This window comes from Uloborus diversus, chromosome 10, assembly GCF_026930045.1.
Source record: "Uloborus diversus isolate 005 chromosome 10, Udiv.v.3.1, whole genome shotgun sequence".
NCBI classification, from domain to species: domain Eukaryota; kingdom Metazoa; phylum Arthropoda; class Arachnida; order Araneae; family Uloboridae; genus Uloborus; species Uloborus diversus.
The window spans coordinates 136,969,992-136,993,265 of record NC_072740.1 but is presented as its reverse complement, the minus strand read 5'-3'; the positions used below and the strand labels follow the sequence as shown (position 1 = coordinate 136,993,265).

Here is a 23,274-nt window from a genome sequence, read left to right as displayed (position 1 = left end):
TGAAACCATCTAGTGTTATGAATTTTATGAGCCAGTTGGTATTTACAAGGCAGTGGTGAAAAATTATGAACAGCCGCCATGATGTATGCCGGTGTTTCTTGTTCATTTGAATTTAATAAGGTTTTAGATCTAAAAATATAGAACTTTTGAGCATTTTGAAGAGAAAAAGGAAATTATGTCCATTGCTCATCCTTTTTTCATCCTATCTGTTACTGGGTATCATCAGAATTGTCGGTGTCTGTTACTGGGGGTCGGACCTTTTTCCGAAATTGATCAAATAAAAAAAGAATTAACTAATTCAGAGAATCCAGAAGCAGCCAAACGTTAGATGAGATGTAGCGTCATGAGAAAAAAAGTTTTAAAAGTCTGAATTTATTCGTCGTAATTTCATCAGAAAATTGAGTTAACCTGACAGCGATATCTCAAGCATGTCTGTTACTAGTCCCGTTACCTACTGCGTCAGTTTAAATTATACAGCAATTGTGTCAATAAGAAAACATTTTTCTCAAATATATAACTGCTCACCGTCAAGTTATTCAAGTCCCGTGGCCTGAATATTGGATAGACTTGAAAAAAACAAAACTTATAGGACTGCATAGTACAAAGATGTCTTTAGTACGGTTGTCTTATCGACCAATGATTTCAAACAAACTATGATAGTGTGAAAAATAACATTCGAGACTTAGTATTATTTTTTTTTTCGAAAACAATGAGTATTCACCTTTTATAGTTTCTTTCGTTTCTAGTGTTGATACATAAAAATGTTTTTCAGGGCTAGATTAGTTCAGAATAAGAAATTCGTCTAGGTAGATAAGTAAAATTAGTTTAGTTTTGAGAATTCTTCTCTCGGCACCATCATCAGGGCTGCCCCCCCCCCCCTAACATCAAAGGCACACCCCATAAACATTGCGAAGATCCCTCCAAAAGTAAGAGCCCCCAAGTGAGAAAAATACCCTTCAAAACACCCCCCCCTAAACATTTCAATGGCGCAGTCTGCGCCATGACCTCTTCTAGATGAGCACACCCGCCATTATCCAATTTACAGGTAGGATATTGCCAACCATGGACTTTTAATATTTAATAAATTTGGTGAAGAGTTTTAGGAAAGGGACAAGTTGTGAATTTATTGCATTTTTAAAGCAGCACATGAAGGGATTAAAAAGTAAGTTTTTACTGATGTTTTGAATTTTATTGCTCCTGTACAAGCGCAGTGTAGGATAGAAGAGGGCTTTTAGAATTACTTATTTTTGTTTTTTAATGTGCTATACATTTCAATAAAAATACAATAGCCTTCAATTTACTGCATATTTACAATTTTCACTTCTGAGATCACAATGGATCAAAATTTATTAGTAATAATATATTAGTATCAACATTTAAATAGATTTTTAACTGCACTCTTTAGATGTACGTAAGTGTTATTAAAAATAGTTAAGATAAAACCTCATTAAAACAAATGTCTACTCATAATTTCCTAATTTAACTTTAAATCATAATGTTCCAAAGCTCTTTCACTTTTCATTGTTCTAAAATTAGTTCTCTTTACAACTGGGCATGTTGATGGAGGTGCAGTAAAACACTATCCCAAAGTAAACAAAGCAGTATTTTTGAATCAAGTTTCAAGCTGCACAAATTTATTAATGGTATTACGTACAAATGAAATTAAGAAAGTTTCAACTTTAAATTAATGTATTGATACTAATAATTGAATAATAATTTTTATCCCAAATTCTAAAAAGTAACTTCCAAGTAAACCAAATTCTAAACTTGAATGAAATCGCAATAAGGTAAAATCACCAGTAGTTAACACCCGCACTAGCAGTTAACCTCTGCACTAGTAGTTAACACCTATATAGAGCAAAAATAAACTAACAAGAGAAGCACCAAAACATCAGCTAAGAATCAACTGAAACGGAAGCATTGCCAATTTAAACAGTATATAATTTTGAAATTTTTGATAACTTTTCTTGTTAATTCATGTCTTCAAGTATCAACTGCTAGAGCGGTGTCAACTATTGGAGATTTAACCTTTCACTGAGTCAAACAAATGAAGTCGATATTGTTCATGTATCATGTGCCAATTTGTCCCTTCACATGTTATTTTTCGCAACTTTCGAGTTTTGTAGACAAAACTGAAAATTGGGATTTTTTTTTTTTTTTTTTTTTTTTTTTTTTTGCCCATTTTTCAGTTACTGAGTGGTAAAAAACTTTTTAAATGCACCCACTAGATTTTGCTCAACTTGTGAAGAATAGCTGACAGGTCAAGTGAAGTGAAATAACGTAAAACGAGGCAAAGGTTTCCATACACCGTTGGGCAAAGGCTTCCAATTCCAATTTAAATTACAAAGTTTCGAAGTCAGAACTTAGTTGTTATTCCACCATTTAAAACACAAATAACTTTTTTTTACCCCTTTAAGGACATTTTTTTCCGGCAAAACTGGCAAAAAATAATAGATTTTTAATTGCGTAGAAAATGAATATATAGGTATATGGCGTAAGTTATTTCTGCGATTTCAGTTTGGGGCGGGAGGTCACTAGGGAGCGAGAGTTGGGTAAAGTAATTTTCAAAAACATTATGATGCAAACAAAGTGTGGACGATTTGATTATTACATATTTATATTGAATTTCAAAGTTTTAAAATCAAATTAAATCGAAAGAGTCATACTTAAAACCATAAAAATGACTGAAAATTCAGATTGGTCGTCAGACCAAATCAAAATCGTCGGAATTATTACAAAACTTTCTAAACAAGTTACAAAAACACATAGCAAAAAAAAAAATTATGGTTAGCTGTTAACTTTTAAGATATTTTAAAGCAATAAAAATGGATATATTTCCATTTTCACACCAAATAAATACGCAAACAAATAATTGCTAACAACCTTACAGCTAAATCATCAAAATACTGTACGTAGTTTACACAAGAAAAATGCTGCGTAGTGGTGTCCTTTGTGGTAAATAGGTTTAATTATAATCCAGTCTATTTACTAGAACTAGGGAACCTAGATCTCAGGCAAGCGTTAGAAATAAAATAACGAGAGATAGTAGATCGCCCGTGTGAGACACGGGCATGTGCAAATTTGCCGTAACTTTCGCCTAAGTCTTCGTTAACTCAACAAAATGCATCTTTCAATTTGGACTCTTGGAGACAAAACTGACACAGTTATAAAAACGTGATTTTTGAATTCTTATCATTGATAGTTTTCTTTAATAGAATGTGTTAAACAACAGAAATTAGATCAAAGGATATATTAGGTTAAAATTCTACCAATCAGTTCCATTGAAGTTTTTTTTTTTTTTTTTTTTTTTATGATAGGCGGGTTTTTTTTTTTTCCTTTTTCTTTTTTTGCATAATTCGAATTATTAGTTTTTTTAATTTCTCAAGGGTACCATATAATAAAAAGTAATGAAGTACCTAAATACTTTAATAACCTAAATACTTTAATGCCATACCTAATATGGCAGTGAAATTTTCACAATAACAAAGCGGAAGAACATTAATGAATGGTAAAAACTTCAAGATTTGAGCTGCACATAAAAATAACATTGTTACATTAAAATATCTGAAAATGTCTTAACGTTTGCTATTTTAATCATGGATGACGCACAAGATTTAAAACCCTGCAACGGTTCTGTGAGACTAATGAACCGTCGTCGGTCGTATAATTGAACAAAGGTTATTAATTTGGTATATCTTATAAACTTCAATTTAAAAAAGTTTTCAGTACTTACATTTCTTCTGCCAAAAGTTCCCTGAAAACGTTCTTCCTATCGCAACTAAAAATTTGAACTTTTTGGTTTCATACCAAGCAGACTCTTGGAAAACCGTTCGTATACTAACATAGCATGTGAGAGTAACTCGAATCCAAGCCAACGTTCTTCGATAAAATAAACCTTACCAATTCATCCTTTGAAATTCCTATGTTTCAACCTAAAACATTAATGTCAATGCCACTAGAGACATAGTGATTGGATGGTTGTTGGCAACTTGTAGGCGATAAAGGATTCCATTATTAATGATATTTAAATATCCAGCTTAGTTTTGGGAAAGACAACTTTAAGTGCAAAGTCACTTTGAAACAAAAGAAACACCAAACTATTATCTTTGACGACTTCAACTGGTTTTGAAACAAAATAAACTCAGCTAGGGGAAATAATCCTGCATCACCACATTTTTTGTGAAAGCGTATTTTTGGCGACACTTATAAAATCAGTCGCCAAGAACATAGTTCTTCAAAATGTTTGTGAAAAATCGCAGCTTTGTGTTGTTCGACATGAGTTTGTTATGTTTCAATTTAATCTACTGAATGCCAGCGTTAAATTCACAGGTATTGTTTGAAGTTCGAATCAAAATGTTTATTTTGAATATTCAACAAAGTATCTATTGCTTTCATTGCTACTGACATACTTAAAGGATTGAATTGTATAATGTACAAGAAAAGAAATAAAACTAAATGAAGAACACGCAAAGCAATGTATTAAAAATAACGTCATAAATACAAGATTTAACACGAAATATTCAACTTTGATTTCTTACTTTAATTCCACATAACGGAGATTCACCAAGATACTATTATAGAGCAGCGCCATCTTTAAAAAAATGTCTTTATGAGTGCTTTTGACTCTTACAATGTTTTTGACGATGTGCACTTGAAGCTAGGAAGTCGATTAACAGTCTTAAACTCATAACTATTGAGCATATCGCACCCCGGCAAGGAAAGTGACAAAAAAAAAAAAAAAAAAAAGAAAATTAATTTGAATTTTGTCATCTGGAATTCAAATTATGTTTTTCGCAATCACTAGTGTGTGTATGTAGGCGTGTGTGTTTGTGTGTAGGGGGTATGTGTGTGTAGGCATGTGTGTTTGTGTCTGTGTGCAGGCATAAGTGTTGGTAGTTGTGTGTATGAGTGTTTGCGTGTGTGGAGGGGGGGCGGGGTATGTGTGTGTAGGCATATGTGTTTGTGTCTGTGCAGATATGAGTGTGTGGGTAGTTGTGTGTGTGTATGTATGCGCGTGTGTATATTTTTGTGTATGTGTGTGTAGTTGTGTATGTATGTGCGTGTGTGTAGTTGTGTATGTATGCGCGTGTGTGTAGGATATGGATGCAACCTGGAGACGGTTTTCGCTATAGGAGCAGCATCGTGAGGCTGCTCGACGCTGATCGACGGTGATGCTGCAGAGGGTGCTGGCGGGAAAATAAAATGATAGCACATCAAAACAGTCAAGTAAGAACAATAAGCAATCGTGATTGTTCAAAAAAAAAAACACACACACAGCATTTGAGAAAAACTTAACAATTACAATAGACGCAAAAAAATATGATGTGACGTTTACTGGTTGGTATTTGCTGTCTAAATTGATAATTCATACGTAAAGTTCAAAAATATTTCTTATAAATTGTGAAATTTAATGGTATATCACTATTAATGATCTCGTTTTTACGCCACCACGCACCAGTTATGGACGCTAAATTTGTGCGAGTTGTGGCAAGAAAGAGATTAAATTTAGATTTTAAATCAATAGCTAGTACGTTTTCCCAAATTTTGAGTTGTGTTACTTTCTTTGCAAGGGTGCAATATGTTTCTTTAATCATCTCAAGGGATCCAATTGTAGTTTTATCGTACTACTGCGAGTTTTTTTACTTCTTTAGGTTGAATTTGGTCAAAAAAATATACTAGACTTATTGTGACATCAATTGGAACGAAGGTAAAAAAGACAAATCCATATTAATCATCAACTCGGATAAATACGACAAAATTTTCAGTAAAGCACGATTCACCGAATCATACTTTGCGCTGAATAACTTAGTTAAATGACCTTTTAAATATCATTAACGGAAATTCATCACTAAAGCATCTAGTCGTACAATGTTTCACCCGCATATATTTAACCGCGAGGATCGTTGACTACCTATTTCCGTCAATCGCAGTCAAAGAACTCGCATTTTTCTACTATCAAACTTCTCATTTTTAACTTTCTTAACAGTCAGCGATATAATAGATATCATCCTAAACCTTCTTAAAGTCAGCGATATAATAGATACTCATCTTTACAGAACGAAATAATGACATTCAAAAACATCTTTGATACTCGCATTCTTTTAGGGAAAAATTACAGGAAAGTCCCATCGAGTTCAAATGGTTCTTTTAACTTCAAAAACGTAGAATGTGTACATAAGGTAAGTTTATAATTTTTAGCAACAATATTTATTTCCATAATTCTTTTGAAATTTTATTTATAGATTTTCATTTCTAGCACTTCTAGCTAGAACTGCAAAAACCGATAGTATATTGATGTGCTTTGTAGTCTAATTAAACGATTTCGTAACTTCTCACAAGCTGAAAGTTTTCAAGAACGATTATATGTATCCCGAGTCATAAAAGAAAGTTATGACCACTAAATTTATGCAAAGTTTAAAGAATTTTCTTTTGCGTGTAGCTCTTTTAGGTTGCAAAAACGAGAAATGTTATATAGGGTTAAAGTTATACATTAATATGTTAATGTTATACATTATATAAAAATGGGGGTTCATTCACATAAATTATTAATTTATGATTAAAATCTGTCACCTTTATTACATATTTAATAAAGTGCTTGTAAGTACAACATTAAAAGGATGATTTCTTAATGCTAAATTACATAACATACGCTAAAATTGTGCTGTTTTGTGTTTATTCATATGGTTATACATAAACTGTGCATTAACATTTGATGCTCAGAAAAATGATGTTGTTACGGAGATAAACAGAAAAACAATAAATTCATAAGAAGTAAATAAATAGCTCTGTGCTAAAAAGTAAAATCATAAACAACTACATGAAGAAAAAAAAACACAGAACTTGCAAAAAATATTGCAGGCATGTGTTTCGTGTAGTTGTCAAATGTCGTTTCATCATCCATGAGCTCATTTCTTTCCATTGAATAAGGAATTCCGTGTAACCTTAAAACACGTAACTTCAGTTTTTGCAAATTTTGTGCATTTCCAACGTTGTATATAAATTTTTAATGAATTCATTTTTACTAATCATACTCTGCATTTCATTCTATTTGAATGCGGTAAGATACTCTACAAGTAAAAATTTATGTTTCAATAAATTTTTGGTGTTGTGACTTACATCATTTAGGTTTATTTTGCTGAGATTTTAATACCAAATTAATAAATTTGTTGCCTGCCATAAATACTTTTGCAGGTTAATTAAATTATATTAAAATTTTGCATAAATGAAGAATGAATCTTAATCCTATCTTAAATCCAAAGGTCGTTTTAAAATTTAAAACTATTAAATTGTCGTACTAAGAATTATTTAATAATTTAAAGAATTCTTGTTTTCCATTTTTATCGTATGTCTTCAAATTGTGACATTATTTTTTTTAACAATATTTGCAGTACAGTAGTTCCAGGTATTATTAAGAACTCAATAATCTGCAGATTACGCGTGCATTAATTACGATGTTGTGTACAACTAGGGGTGTTCCAAAAGTTCGTAAACACTTGCAAAAAATTAAAATTTTACTTCCCAAGTAATGAAAAGTACAACAAAATTTTTTCCAAAATGATAAAAATTCCATTTTTAGCAAGTGTCTACGAACTTTTGGGACAACCTAATAGCGAACAAATTGGTCTTGTGTGTAAACTTAAATGTGCGAATTTTCGTCGTAAGTAAAATGTACGCTATTTTTTGTTAGGAATGTGGTTAGAATTATGAATACCCAGCATCAAGCTGGGATCTTTCACTTTATTTAGACTGCGTTGAACTCGACGCTTAAGAAACAAAACCGACAAAAATTGTAAAATCTTAGGAACCGCGAAACAGTTTTGTGTTTCGAGATAAATTATTTCTTAGTTTATACGAAAATTCAGTGCAACGTTGCTTCTGAAAGTTTCCTGCTCTGAAGGAACTATTCAACAAGATAGTTTTTCAACAAGGCCCAAGCGACCTGCTGCACGAGATTTGTCAGATTTCTCTCCCCCCCCCCCCGCCTTAGATTGAAAACCCCTGTTTTAAACACTTTATTTCTAAGAATCTCAATGTTGTCAAGGCTTGAAGTATATCTTCAGGACTTTGGCTGACCATAGATGCACTTCCCATACGTAACAGTCGCGGGAGGGGGCATGCATTATTAATGTAAATTCCAACAGAGTCATTTTCATTGTTTTAGATTCAACTTCTGCAGTTCGAGCGGTTGTCGCATTATTTAAAAAAAAAAAAAAAAAAAACGAACTGTGAGTCACTTGTAAATATTTAGTACGTTACGATGGCAATCAAATATTAATTTATAAAGTTAGCGAGCAATCAATCGTAAAGAAATATATGTTGAAATAGTTGCTGCAGTTCGAAGTAGTAACAGAAGGATTTGTTTAGAAGTATACACTGTTAAAACCAGGAGTTCCACAGGGGTAAAGAATTTCACCCAAGGGTGAAAAAACGGTGCCTCTGGGTGAAACAGAGGCTAGGAAGTGTCGTTAAGGTGCTTTTGGTTCCTCAGTGGGTGAACGACGTCAACAAAAGTGCTAAAAGACCATTCAATAGGAGAGCGACTCCTTGCGCATGCGCTCTGACTTATCGTCCAACGAAACTTCAGTTTGAATGGCGAACGAAGGAAGTTGCAACGAAATTTACTTTCACATTGAATGAAGTACAAAACTGAAAATTTCGTGGATTAATCTTCGAAATCTCGCGTAAGTAAAGGCATTTGATCATATTGCAGTTCTTTGAACTTTCGAACATATTTAAAGTATGTTGATAACTCTTATTGTTCCGTTTACCTTATTAAACATTTAATGTCTTGTTATTTATATCCTGCAAAACTGTTACCTAAAACTATCTATCAGTACTATCTTGAACAACAACAACATTAAAAATAAAAACGTTTAAATCAGCTGATAATTGAATTGCTAATTCCGGAATAAAAATGCATCGACGTAAACAGCCTATATACCAATGTCTATTTCTTCTGAATGAAATAACTATGTAGTGGAAACGAACAGAGCAGCAAAGGCAGAGAAAAAAAAAACTGCGTGAAAAGAAATCTCTCACTCAGCGTTTGACTCATGTTTCACATCGTGTTTTGGTTAACGTATCTTTCTCAGGCGTTATTGCATGAAGCTAATGTAGTTATCTGCTCGTTTTTATTTTTAATCTGACGGAAAACTTGACATTGGAAAGTAGGGCTTTTAAATTAGTATTTATCTTGTACGCATAAGGATACTCAAATATCGAATCTTATAATAAGTATTGATAAGTTACGCTCGATTAAAATTTTAAACGTTTATGAAACGCTTTTATTTTCCAATGATTCTAATCTAATGTTACCTAATATTTCTGGTTGTTCCGGCAAATGATTGATAAATAACTTCCCTGTTCATTTTCGGTACGGATTATAGTAAAAATTGTCAACAACATATTAATTACTGAGCAATTCAAGTGTGAATATAAGAAAGTTAGTGCACGAACAGACAAATTAAAGTCATGAACACTTCTAAACTATGTTCGAAAGTTGAAATGTGATCAAATGCCTTCGTACATATAAATCAAAATAAATAAAACACAATTGTATTCAAAAACGCACACAACACGGGGGGGGGGGGGGAATCCCTATAGGAAGCAATAAAGGTGCCATTTTTCTCACCTAGGGTACCATCTTTTCACCTACGGTGCACATTGGGTGAAGGGAGCCAGTTATTCACCCTTGCTAAGGGTGCAATTTCGGCTCTTTTTCGGGTGTCGCTGGTGAACAAGCGTTTCACCCCTGACAGGTGCCAAACGCAACCTGTAGTTTTAACAGTGTAGAGTCAAGAGATTTTGATAAAATTCATGAAGCATCTGAATTTAAAGTTCCTACTTTTTAAGTTTTGTTTTATCGCTCACCGATAATAGTTATGGCATGCTAAAAAGAAAAGGAGAAAAACAATTTTGGAGCCAAAATCAAAGTTTTACGTTAAGGACTGCCCACAAATGATATCACACTTTTTTTTTTCAGAAAATTTGACCGTCTCCCCCTTCTTTTACAAATTGTCACACTTCACCTTCCCCCTTGTCACGCTGTTTTTCGTGACATATTGAAAAAATGCGTGATGTCACGCTTATTTTTATCTCCTTCTTCCCCGTGTCACAATTTCACTAACCCCCTCTCCCTTCAAAGCGTGACATCACTTGTGAACGACCCCTCATATTATATTTCACTGCTTTATTCTCACGTAAGTGGTGTCCATAAAAGATGTCACACTTTTTTCAATATTTTTGACATCTCTTTTGTCACTATGTGTCATACTTCACCTTATACCTCATCACGTTATCACACGTCACGCTGTTTTTCATTAGCATATTTTCATTAGAAATGTACGACCCCACACCTCTTAATATACCCTTCTTCCCTTGTGTCACAAACTGTCACACTTCCACGAAACCCTCTCTCCCCTTCAAATCGTGACATTTGTGGACAGCTCTGTACTACAATGTACGTTATTTTTATATTAATCGATTATTAGAGTTATGATCGTAAAATTACTGGTTAGTTTCTGTTGTCTAATTATTCTGTTAATAGTGTATAGTTCAATTTTCTTTTATTTTTTTCAAACATGTGAACTTTTAATGATGTGCCACTATTGATCATATTGCTTATATGCCACCACGAACTAGTTAGGTAAACTAGCTTTTCTACCAGTGTCGCAGTAGAAAAGATAATTAAATTTTTATTTTAAATTTATACTTATTGCGTCTTGTTCATGGTTTTGTCACCATTGCCGCGGTGAGCGAATGATTTATTTAAAAATCATGCTATGTACAGTAGTATTTTAGATTAAATAAATCTCAGTAAAAGGAATTTTCGAAAATAACAATTTTTGGGTGAATTTCTAGAAGTTCCACCATTTTTATCCTTAAAAAAGTGAAAACTTCGAATCAACAAAATTTTCATATGATTTTCTTTCCCTCACTGTGTATATGAGGGGGGGGGAGTATCGTAAAAAATCGGAACGGCACGGATGTATGAAGTTGGTGCATTTTGCTCGAGTCACAGTGTTTAAAAGTTTGATAACCACCGATTTAAAGGATTCGTATATTATATGACTGAAAAATGAATTCCTCGAGACATCATAAATCGTAACGTCTACTATGTGGTAGGAAAATTAATTCTTCGTGACATTATCCAAAATCGTGACATCATCTTTAAAAAAAAAATTGACCTGATCATCTGCGGTTTCTAATATCTTCAGGGCATCTTAATCGGGTGAAGCAAGATGCAGATAGATGTGTGGTTGAAGTTTGTTGACAGGTCAGAAAATGTCCGCTTATCAAGAGTCGAATATCACTATGTGACCTTCTATTATTCTGATTGTGGCCTCGAGCAACTATTTCATGGAAATCCTTTCTTATTCTACATCGGTACGGGTTAAATCTTTTTAAAGCAATCTTAATTGTTTAAAGCAGAGTTTCCCAAACTGTAGTCCACGGACCATGCCATGCGAATCCATGCCAGGGGGTCCATGTTGCTATCCAGCTAAAACGTTAAATATAATTGAGATTGAAGGGACGAGTACCGATATTTTAATTCCAAAAGAAAGCACATTTAATGAGGAATAAAAAAGCTCTTACTTAAGAAACATGCAGGACGCAGCAGCCTCCCCCCCCCCCCCGGAGCCTCTCGGGAGTAAACACACTACACATTAATTCATTTTGTGTACATGACAAAATTCATATTGTTACAAAACTATATTAAGCAAAATGCAAACATTGAGGCTCATTTTTACAGCTGGGATATTATACTTCAAATAAGGCATTTTTATTCAGAACTGAATTTCAAATAGAATTTTACTTCCATAATAACTCGAAATAATAATGTAAGAAATTAAAACCAGACAAGATCTCTGAAAAATATACAGAACAAAAATAAATAAATTTAAAGGAAAAAATGCGTAGTTAGTAATTTTTCCGGCGGGGGTCCGCGGAGGTCTGAAGTTTGGGAACCTCTGGTTTCAAGTATAATATATATATATATATATTGCTATAAAATATCCCAAACTGATATACAGTTGATCCCGCTTATTAGAATATCAGACATTGGAATATCCCGCTTAATGTAATAAAATTTCAGTCTACTGCACCATTGATGCGTGTTATTTTTATCCCGGATAATGAGACATCCAGCTTATTAGAATAGTTTTTCGTGGCCAACTGCCTATTCCATTAAGCGGGCTTGACTGTAATATATTTCAAAAAAAATCTTTAAAAAAAGTCGAAAATATCAAGTCAGCGGGTTTGATTACATACTTAAAAAGGAAACTGAATATTATTTTTTAGATTTTTCCACGATAAATCAGCTGTCAAAACATATTTAAATAATCTTATAAATGAAATAATTATGGAAATAAAATACTAATTACAAAGAAAAATAATTTCATCTTTGGTTTTACTAAACAACTAATTAAATCTTATTTAACTCTAAATCCAGAACAAGCTATTCAACTATCAACTATGGCTAAAAAATAAAGATGGGTTAATTTGTGATACATTTATCGAATAGGTTTTGACCCTTTATATATACCTGTATTAAATACAAATAAAAAAGGAAAGACTGTTGTTTATGTATTCATACGCCAGAAGAATGCCATTTGGAAATCGAATGGTTAATTTCACGAATCTGATTCTCTATTCATTAAAAAATGGAATTCGTTCTCGCCCATTGTCATTTATTCTCCAGTATTGAACCAACCGAACCACTTCCGTCATGGGTGTCGGCAGGGTTACTTATTCTTTTCATTTACCTATTTTTTTCAAATTCTCGACCAATGTCTGATATGCACAGACTTGAATATTGTGTAAAGAAAAGTTTTTAAAATCAAAAAGGTACTTGTGGATGATATTTATTCACCGCCTTTTTTATAAATAGAAACAAAAACTAAAAAAGGAGAACTTTTTTACGCTGATATGAGTAGTAAATACCGCAATGGTACCCAAATTACGAATAACGAAGGAAATCATTATCATTGCAATTATTCATCTCAAGTTGAAGAGCTTTTATTAAATTTCTTATTTATTGATTGTAAACTACTTCCTTTGAAAAATTTCTGTGTCCCTAAGCTTCGGGTTTCATTTTAATAGCCAATGAGTTGTAACTTGATCCTTTCCCACAGCAAGAATTGCTCTTTATGTGTGTGAATGTAGCATTGTGTTTCTCCGATTAAAAGTACTTGCTACTTTTTCACCTAATTATGGCTTAGTTATTCAAAAGAAAATCCACACTGCGGTTTATAAATACGTCCGGCTTCCGGTGTTATCCGATTCATTTTCTGTAACCACAAATGGAAATGGTACACCACGTACGACTACCAGCCAGTCTTGGAATTTTTTGACTGCTTAGACTTTTCTTTTTATTAGTATTGATATTTTTGCTATCTGTATCAGGGAGAAGTATTGAAGAAATGAATGTGTAAGAAATTAAGAGAATTGTCAGATATGGTCAATTATCTCCAGCACTACTGGGCCGATTTTAATGAAATTTAGTATATACAATTGTACATATATTGAAACAATACAAAACAAATAACCGTCCAAGATTTAAAATACACACGCATGATCATAAATAACACTCGTTAGAGTTAGATGGTATGAAACATCGGTTGCAAAATTGAACAACAAAATGGGTTAATGGGGGTAAGGCCCCTTCTAACAAACCTATAGACCTTGCAGTGTGACTCCATACTTGTAGTTTATGGCATCCTGAGGCAATTGTTTCTAGTCGTTCAACAACGCTATTCTCAGACTATGGATGGTCCCCGGAGAGATGTTGCGAGTTGCTATTGCTCTCCCGGGAGTGTCCTAGACATTCTCTATAGGATTGGAGTCTAGAGATCTGCTTGGCTAAACTCTCCAGTGAATATCCTCCCCTTCCAGAAATTCGTCTACCAGAAGAGCTCTATGTGGCCTTGCGTTAACATCCATTAAAATTACCCCAGGACTAACAGTACCTCTCAAGAGGTGAGCATAGGGCTCCAAGACCACATCTCTATTCCTCGCAACTGTCAAAGAGCCTCTCTCAAAAGACATGGAGGGGTGTGCGCTGTGCCCCAATCACTTTTATCACTCTTGATGTCATGGAAGTTGAAGAACGTTCTTGGAAACTTTTATCTTGGCGTTGTCAATAGAGAAAATGAGTTATTGGTTAATTTCCATACTGAATAACATTTTTTTATACTTCGGGTGCCAGAATTCCTCACTAGGCTTCCATTAAACTTGGATCGAGCCTTTTGTCCGGTCAGTAGAGTAAGTTAGCGAAATAAGCATCAAGCAATGATTTTGAGGTTTGAGAAACATGTAATTAGGCATTATCCTGCTGGAAGAAATAGTTTTAACTCGTAATTAACGGTGATTCTGGTTAAAAAAAATATTGCTCAGTAAATCAACATTACTCGCAGAATCCATTCTGCCCTGCATAAAAAATATTGGGTTACCGTCCGTTGCGAAACTTCCTCAGACCATTACTAAGCCACCTCCTAATGTACGCGTTGAGATTTTTTTTTCCCTTCTCGGAGATCGTACCAGAAGTAGCAAAAACCATCTAGTCCATTTTAATTGAACTTTTTCTCATCAGAAAACATTACACTATCCCACTTTTTACACATAACAGCGCAAACCCTTAGTCTCTAATGAACTTTTTCAGGACTCTGTCATGACATTAGTTTCACATAATGAAACTTTTTCTGTTTTGGAAAAGATGTTGAACAGTTCGAGCACTGTATCGTAACTTAAATTCCGATCTGACATCTCTTGATGTTTGTTTTTTGGAGCAAGCTCGTTTCTCTTATCATCATTAGTTTCACAACCACAGAAACAGAAGATTTCCTACCTTTTCGCCTTAGTCGACCTTATCAGCCGAAATTTTTAAGAAAACTCTGAATGACCGGTCTCTATCTATTCAAATTTGGAGCGATTTGACGTACAGTACGTCGTGAAATTTTTCAAGCCACCACTTTCCTTTCCTCAAATTCGGTAAATTTTATACCTAGCGGGATGACTGTAAGAATAGAATGTGACGTTCCCAATCGCTTACGAAGCATTTATTATGTAGCGCCCGTTTGCAGAACAAAAACATGCAAATTTTGCTTTTTAGAACACACAAATCTAATTGTCCTTATAATTTTGTCCATATCACACGGATGTCTAAACTCAAACTTCCTTCTACGAATGAGAAATTCCTTTGTATTTTCAATAAAAGTTATATATATATACAGGGTGTTCCTTTTTAACCTGCAAGATCTTTATTTTCGCAACCGTTAGTCCTAGAAGTATAGACTTACAATTGCAAAACTGTTCAAAATCAGATGCAGAGTTAAGATATTGAAAGTTTGAATTAAAAATAAAAATGAGTCAAAAAATACAAAATTTAACTTTTTATACGGGCCCCAGGTCCCCTTACTTATATTTAGGGATATTTTCTCCATTGAAAAACCATTCCAACAGATAAAGTTTTACGTTAGTACGACCAATATTCACCGAGCTATGAAACGCAGCGTTTTGTGACTTACACCACTTTACACTCGCCATCAATATCACCTTTTGGGGGAAAATATAGCAGTTAACAAGGGTTTAAAATTATGTGTGTGCATATAGTATGATTTTTCAAATTGTTCGAGGTTTTGTAGTGTGCTTTTGCATATCATGGCATAACATTTGCATTCACTTTGGAATAGCAATGAAAAATATGTACTTATTTTATTTACTTCGACAACCAGACATTCCTCTGAAAGGGCGGTAAGTTCCAATTTTATCTCTTGTATGGTCCCTTAAAACTTTAAACTCGAATATCTCCTTGAGTTATGGTCGCACAAATGTCAAGTTTTTTTGTGTCAGTAGTAGTTTTCAATGTAGTATTTCTCTAAATATTAGTTAAGAAACCTGGGGCCCGTATAAAAAGTTAAATTTTGTACTTTTTGGCTCATTTTTATTTTTGCTTCAAACTTTCAATATCTTAACTCTGCATCTGATTTTGAACATTTTTGCAATTGGAAGCATTCATCTAAGATGAACGGTTGCGAAAACAAAGGTCTTACAGGTTAAAACGGACCACCCTGTACATTTAAAAAAAAAAATCTCATTTACTATTAGTTACTAGTCAAAAATTTTGCATAACTTTCCGACCAAATGCAGCGAAGATGTGGTGGTTTTTCTTTTTCTGCTTATAATTTTAACCACTACTGCAGGTTCGTAAAAAGATATATCCTGAAGACAATTTCGAAAATCGTGTCGTTTTTAATGTCCTATTTCACCCCGCCCCCCCCCCCCCCTCCATTGGGAAAACATATCCAATATTTCTATTCATTATGATTTTAAAATTTTAAGTTCAAGGAAAACTTTTTTCTTGGGAGTACTGAGAAGAGATGAAATGGAGGGAGTGAAGAATTTCATTCGTGAAGCAAAGACCCCAAGTCACATGATAGAGTTTAAAGCAAAGTATTAAAAGAAATTAGGCTTCTTTCGCCAGTTTCACGTAAAACGTGTCAACCATTCGTCGTTGTTGAGTCACGTGACTTGGGGTGTTTGTCACAGCTTCTTGCTAAGCCAATGATTGAACTTACTCCCTCCATTTACTAATTCCTGCTCTAAGGTTGGGAGCTGGTGAAAGATAATTCGCGTGATATAGCCCAGTTTGAGCAAAATATTTTTCGCATTGTAAAGAGTATATTTTTCACATTAAAAACAAGAAAAAGTGAAAAACTGCCAGTACACACAAAAGTGTCAATTACATAATTATAATTTAGCTATACTGATTTTTTCTTGCAATTTATGTAGAGAACTGGATCTGATGTACTTTATGTAACGTATCATAATTTGTTATTACAAGATTGTATTTTATTTGATGTCTAAGATACAGTCATTTTTGTTACAGAGTTCAAGACCCAAAAGTGTTGGAAGTGTCCTCTTTGTATTGTATACGGGCATGATTTTCATTTTCTTGTTTCTTGTTACGATTGTGGCCTTAAGATCATCGCATGGTAGTAACTTTTTTCCTTCGCCAATGTTCAGGTAACACTTCTTATTTCACATTTAACAAAAAAATCTGTTGTTGTGATACGTGAAAACCGCTCGATATATCACGCCTGGTCATGGGCGGATCCAAGTCAAGGGAGGGGAAAGGTATAAAATATTTTAAATGAAACCGAAAAATAGAAAGTTAATTTCAAAATATTAATTAAAAAGTAACTTTCTTGTGCATAATTCAACTGTGAAAGAAGTATATTACGAAATTGCTTCATTTGTGAGCAATCAAGTACTCCAATATGTGCGATTCTTCATATGAAACCCAATTATGAACTCTTTGGAAAGATTACAGCTGTCAGAAAGGCATCTTCTCACATGAATCATGACGCCAGAATATTTACTGGAAAGCTTTTTACTATGAAACAGCAGGGTTGTCCTCATAAATTGGCAGCATTTGGTTCTGCAACCAGGCCCGGATCTATAAATTTTGAGCCCCCTGCAAAAACATCTGTAGGGCCCCTCCCTAAAGGCCAGCACTTTATATTTGCAACGTTAATTCGGCTTAGAGTCAGTTTTTTCCAATTTCTAGGGCCGTTGGGTCCTTTTAAGATCCCCCCCCCCCCCCCGACACTGTGGGTACGCAGATCCGGGCCTGTCTGCAACTCTTATGCCAGAAATTTAGGTTCGCCAGATCTACCGTAAATCTCTAAAAATTAGGTACAAATAACCCCAAAATTCATTTTCCATGACACGTTTTTAAATGTAATAAGACGAAGGAAAGCTCCAGTAGAAATGATATTTTTCAAGCAGAGAAACATTCCAATATTACGAATGGTGGCGCCTCGATAGGCGGTCACTGTGATCTCTCAAAAATGTCTTCATTCGGCAACACTTCCTAACGATTCAGAATATTTGGAGACAGTACGGCATTTTTTTTTTTTCCCAATGATGCCTGATGTATTTTTTCATTATATGCAGGTATGTGTGCAAGCTATTTAGCATTACTTACTTTACCATTTACCTTATTCTTTACTTTACCATTCAGTAAAATTCGGAGATTCATTCGGTAAATCGAGAGTTTTCCCCTTCCCAAAAATTTAAGTTCGGGGCGCCACTGATTACGAATAATAGAAGAAAGGCACATTGCATAGCTTTTGACTTAAAATTAAAGTTAAAAAATAGTGATGCGTAACTGTGTCAATTTGCGTGAAAAAATGAATACGTTGTTCGACGTATACTGCATGAAGCATACGATATGCTGTGATGTGATGGATTTTGCAGAAATAAAACCGTTTTCAACAACAATGAAAAGAACCTTCAAAATACACACATTATTTTTTTATAATGTGAAATGCTAAACAATGTAATATTGGGAAATTCCTTAAATTCTTTAAATTCACAAACACTTATGAAGGATGTAGCGTGGTTTTAAATTCCAGTACAGCCATGATTAGCAGAACACGCCCGCGAAAAGGCAGTACCTGCAGAATTTTTTTTTTTTTTTTTTTTTTTTGCGATATTGAAAAGAAACGCGTTTTGTATTCCTTACTAACAATAGGAGAATGTTAGAATGTGATGTTTTCTTTCTTTTTTTCGTGTTTTATTTTCAGCTTATAAACAATAGATGACAAAAATAAAAATAGAAAAAGAAAAGTAAAAAACTTATAGATACTTCCCTTTACCCTCTACCCCAGAACACACATCTCCCGGGTTTAACATTTTAATGATTAATCAAACTGCTCCGTTTCCGACAAGCTCACTCATGGTTGAAACTTAAAACCGGGATACTGTTGTTTCTTGTACGGTCGTACGATGAGAGCCGACTTTCAGATTTTTGCTTTAGAAATGAGCTAGTACCGAAGTCGGAAAACTTCTGACCGGATTCATTACAGTGTATTTCATTGTAGAGTCCTAAAGATTCGCTTCTTACGCATGTATATCTGCCAATTGAGGAGAAGATATGCGGGCATTTCATTGGCTCACTAAATCAAAATATGAACAATACTTGAATGATATGCAAATACACCGACAGCCCGGACTCATCAGTCAGGAATAGTCAGTAATCGAGCTAAAAGCAGATGTCGGCTCGGTTATTTAGTCCACACTGATGAGTTCATAAAAAGGGCAAAACTGCAGTCTATGGATGACATTATTCGGATTGTCTGTATATTTCAAGTAGTTCTACCTTAGCCCGGGCTGAAAGGCGGTAACTTCCAGCTTAAGGCTTAAATGATTGCAAATTTACTTGATTTCCTTATCGATTTTTGTCATATTCGGAGAAAAAGAGAATATTAATTCTGTACAAAAAGTAAGTTTTTAAAACCAGATAATTCTGACATTTCAAGAGATTGTTTTAATAACTGTCAGAAGTGTTTTTTTTTTTTTTTTTTAATTTTGTAAAGGATCCGTTCTTGCGATCTCGGTTTCTATAGTGTCTCTGTTTTCGTCCTCATAAATAGCTGTTAACAGACGCCTACAGAGAATAGCAACGTTTTCGCCTCAAAATGCCTTTTTCCGTTTCAAAAATACATAAATGTAGTTCATGTTTTAAAAACGCCTTGCTAAAATTTTATTGATATTTGGTTGCCATTTGTTTACTGAGTTTGCACCAACTACTGGAACAAATTTTTAGTTAATCTGGCAGTGAATTTAAGAAGAAAAAAAAGAAAAAGAAAGTACAGAGAAAAGGAAAGAAAAACCAGTCTTCTTTAAACATTACTGCTGACGGGCCTTGTTCTACGTTTCAAATCAAATTGCGAAAACCCTTGAAAGTGAAGTTGAAGACGTCATGAATATGAAATTGAAAACTTGGTAAACTTAGCGACTACTATGTCGATAAAAGGGAAAGTATCATCGAATAACTAAAATTCTTCAGTAGTACTAAAAATATCAGGAGAAAATTAAACAGCAAGTGGAAACACACTCACCCAGGTTAGCGTAGTAAAGACTTTTCAAAGGTGTTTTCTGTAAAAATTATGTGTTTTCCTCTATGAAGCTGTCAAATGAACAAGCGCACATTCTGGAGTCCTGTTTAAGAAACCTGAACAAGGTTGACATGAATATGCTAAACAAAAGCTAACTAGGATGAAAAAATGCAGCCACATATACAACTAAAAAACCAGTTACTGAACAGATTAAAATCGTCGCAAGGTACGGTATTAAGGTAGAAATTCAGCATCAAAAGTATCTCTGTCATAAAGACTGACTTTTGCACAGACAAAAGGGGTAACTGGTCTTGCAATTATTTGGCGCTAAAGTGACAAGGGAAGATTGATTTGTAAAGTAACATATGCTAAAATTATTTTCAATATAATTAAGCATATCTCTGCAGTTACAAAAAAAAAAAATGTTTCAGTGTTTATACGCATAATTTTGTTCACATTCACAAATTTAAAGCTATAAAGTTATTCAATAACTATTTTTTGCAAAAATTATTGCTAACATTTTCTTGATGTTTAGTTTCATCAATTTTTAGTAGCATTACCTCTTGAACTCAAAAGTTTTAAAAATGTTTTTTTTTTTTTTTCAAAATGATTCCAAGATTAAAATAGACAGCTCGTTTAGTTAAACCGAAGCAACAAAATGCGTCTTTATAAGACTTAATATTAATGTTTTCAAATGATTAATTGGTTCGCTTTCAAAATTATTGCACAACTTTTATTTTGAATTTCTGTTTTAGATATGTTGCATTTGGTGTTCAAGATGAATGGTCAACTCCGGGGTATTGCCCACCTGCTGTCAATATTTTCTTCCTGAAGACTCATAAATGTGCTAGTTCAACTGTTCAAAACATTCTGATGAGATATGGAGACGAAAAGAACCTGACATTCGTTCTTCCTGAAGAATCTAATTATATCGGACATCCTAAAAAGTTTTCCAGATCACTGCTTACAGAGCAGGTGAAGATGTACTCAAATTTTAATCTTCTTTGTCACCATCTCCGTTTCGATGCCCACGAAATTGAGAGTGTCATGTCCCCTAAGACGTTCTATGTGTCTATTCTTCGGGATCCTGGTGCACTATTTCGATCCATGTACGACTACTACAATATGCAACATTTTTTCAACCGAACCCTGAAATCTTTCCTCCAGGATGAAGGATCCATGAAAACCTTGAACTCGCAGCGTATTTATGATAAGTTAGGAAGAAATCAAATGTTTTTTGACTTCGGATATGATAAGGACATTTGGGATAATGTTTCGCTTATTCGATCCGCGATCGAAGAAATCGACGAAAAATTTGATTTCATAATGATTTCGGAGTTATTTGATGAATCTTTAATACTTTTAAAACATATGCTCTGCTGGACAACAGCCGATATAGTGTATCTCAAGCACAACATGCGGAAAAAAACGATATTTACAAGCATAAAGATGACTCTTTGGCTATTAAAATTAAGAATTACAATGCCGCTGATAAACTTCTTTACGATTATTTCTACGAAAAGCTTCTTAGTCTTATCGAATCGTTTGGCAAAGATAGAATGGCGAAAGAAATACAAGATTTGAGGTTGTGGAATAGCGTGTGGTTTAACCACTGTATTAAAAAAATGTCATCCGAAAATGAAGACATTCCTTCAGAGACAAAAGCATATAATTCCAAAGTGTACAGCTTTGTTCTTAATGATGATCCCATAGCTGAAATTTGCAAACATTTAGCTATGGAAGAACTTCAATATACGGCGAAACTTAGGGAAAAACAAAAGACATTTTATGAATTGGTCTAAGGAACATTTTGTAAGCCAAAATGGTGTTGGTAATCATTATGGATCACTTTTAAACTTAATTCCTTATTTTTCAAAGAAGATATTGAAAACTAGTTTGCTGATGGAAGTAATTTGGTGCAATGACTCTTTTATTGCATTTAATGGAAATAAAAAAAAAGCTTTTAAGTGCCATGAAAACACCTTTACATATTTTAAAACGAAATCATAGTCAAAAGTTTTATAAGTATTTTACGTTTTCTAACCATTAGAAACATCCAATTAAGAAAAGTTAATAATCACTGTTTGTGCATTTCTCATGTTTTGATACAAACGTCCATTCAGTAAGTTCCAACGTTTTACAGCCATAAAAAATTTTAAGAGAATAATTAAAATGCTTTTAATCAAAAAAAAATGTTTTAACGAATTGACCTTTAACTTATTACAACATACAATTGGAATTGACTTTTATCCATACCCAAGTGCTATAAATTCTTGCCCTTCGTCATACAGCTAAGAACATATTGAATCGAGATGTGATATCATTTAATTTAAAGATTTGGTATGTTATTCATTACTATATGGGGAGGGGGGGTGATAGATCAAGCCTATAAGCAATCTGTTGTCTGTTGCAGAAAACAAGTTGCGTGTTTGTTTAGCAGATTTCTATGTTTACTTCATAGCTGAAATTGATTTTTTGATGCTATTTTTATAAGTATTTAGTGTTCCTATCTTTTAGAGTTTGTTTTGAACTGAAACCTATATGTGATAGCTGACTAGTTTTGGTTTCATTTTCAAATTTGAAACATTTAGGAGGAAAGATAATTTAAAATGCTGATACATATACGAAATAAAAATTAGCAACGTTTTAAAAATATCAATGAAACTGAGCACACACAAGTTGCACTTAAATTTTCATTCACACTATAAAACAGGACAATAATAGTAAATCATTAGGAATAAATATTTATTGAAGCTATATTTGTGATTTTTTCCCGTTAATGTTGTGTTGCATTTGTTATTATTTCATTTAGTAACAAATAAGTTGTATTTTGATTTTACAAATTGTTTGTTTGTTGACTGTCTAACGGTTCAATATCTGTTATTTATTGCCATCTGTTATTCATTTCATTGTTTTCCTATTTTTCCACATTACATTTGTGATATGCTGATTATCTAAAAAGTATATGGTGGTGTGCCATACACAGTACTTACAATTATTGTATACATATTGGTCAAATTTTCACCCCTCAAAATTGCCCTATATGGCATTAAAAAATTAAATGTGGTGTAATTATTTTTGAGAATAAACAACCTTTTGATGCATAAATTGATCAATAAAATACATATTTTGAACATACTCTAATAATGTTCTTGTTGCTTAAATAAAATGTTTCCTTTTAAAGAATACAATATTTGAAGTGAAGCAGAGTAATAAAAGACTGACTTTTTTTAAAATAAAAAGCCTATATAAAGTTTGTTCTAACAAACATATGTCACTGAATCATGAAAAATGTCATCCGAAAATGAAGACATTCCTTCAGAGACAAAAGCATATAATTCCAAAGTGTACAGCTTTGTTCTAAATGATGATC

At 33.5% G+C, this 23,274-nt stretch overlaps 1 protein-coding gene across 2 annotated transcripts in view; it reads left to right on the top strand.

Annotated features, from left to right (window-relative positions):
* LOC129231356 (galactose-3-O-sulfotransferase 4-like) overlaps positions 1-22,257 on the top strand; it is a 185,251-nt gene extending 162,994 nt beyond the window's left edge. For both annotated transcript variants that reach the window (XM_054865648.1, XM_054865647.1), the window contains exons 2-3: positions 16,886-17,022; positions 20,657-22,257. In XM_054865648.1, coding sequence (XP_054721623.1) covers positions 16,886-17,022; positions 20,657-21,485 — 966 coding nt within the window. In that variant the 3' untranslated portion in view covers positions 21,486-22,257. The remainder of the gene's footprint in view (positions 1-16,885; positions 17,023-20,656) is intronic.
* The last annotated feature ends 1,017 nt before the right edge of the window (positions 22,258-23,274 follow it).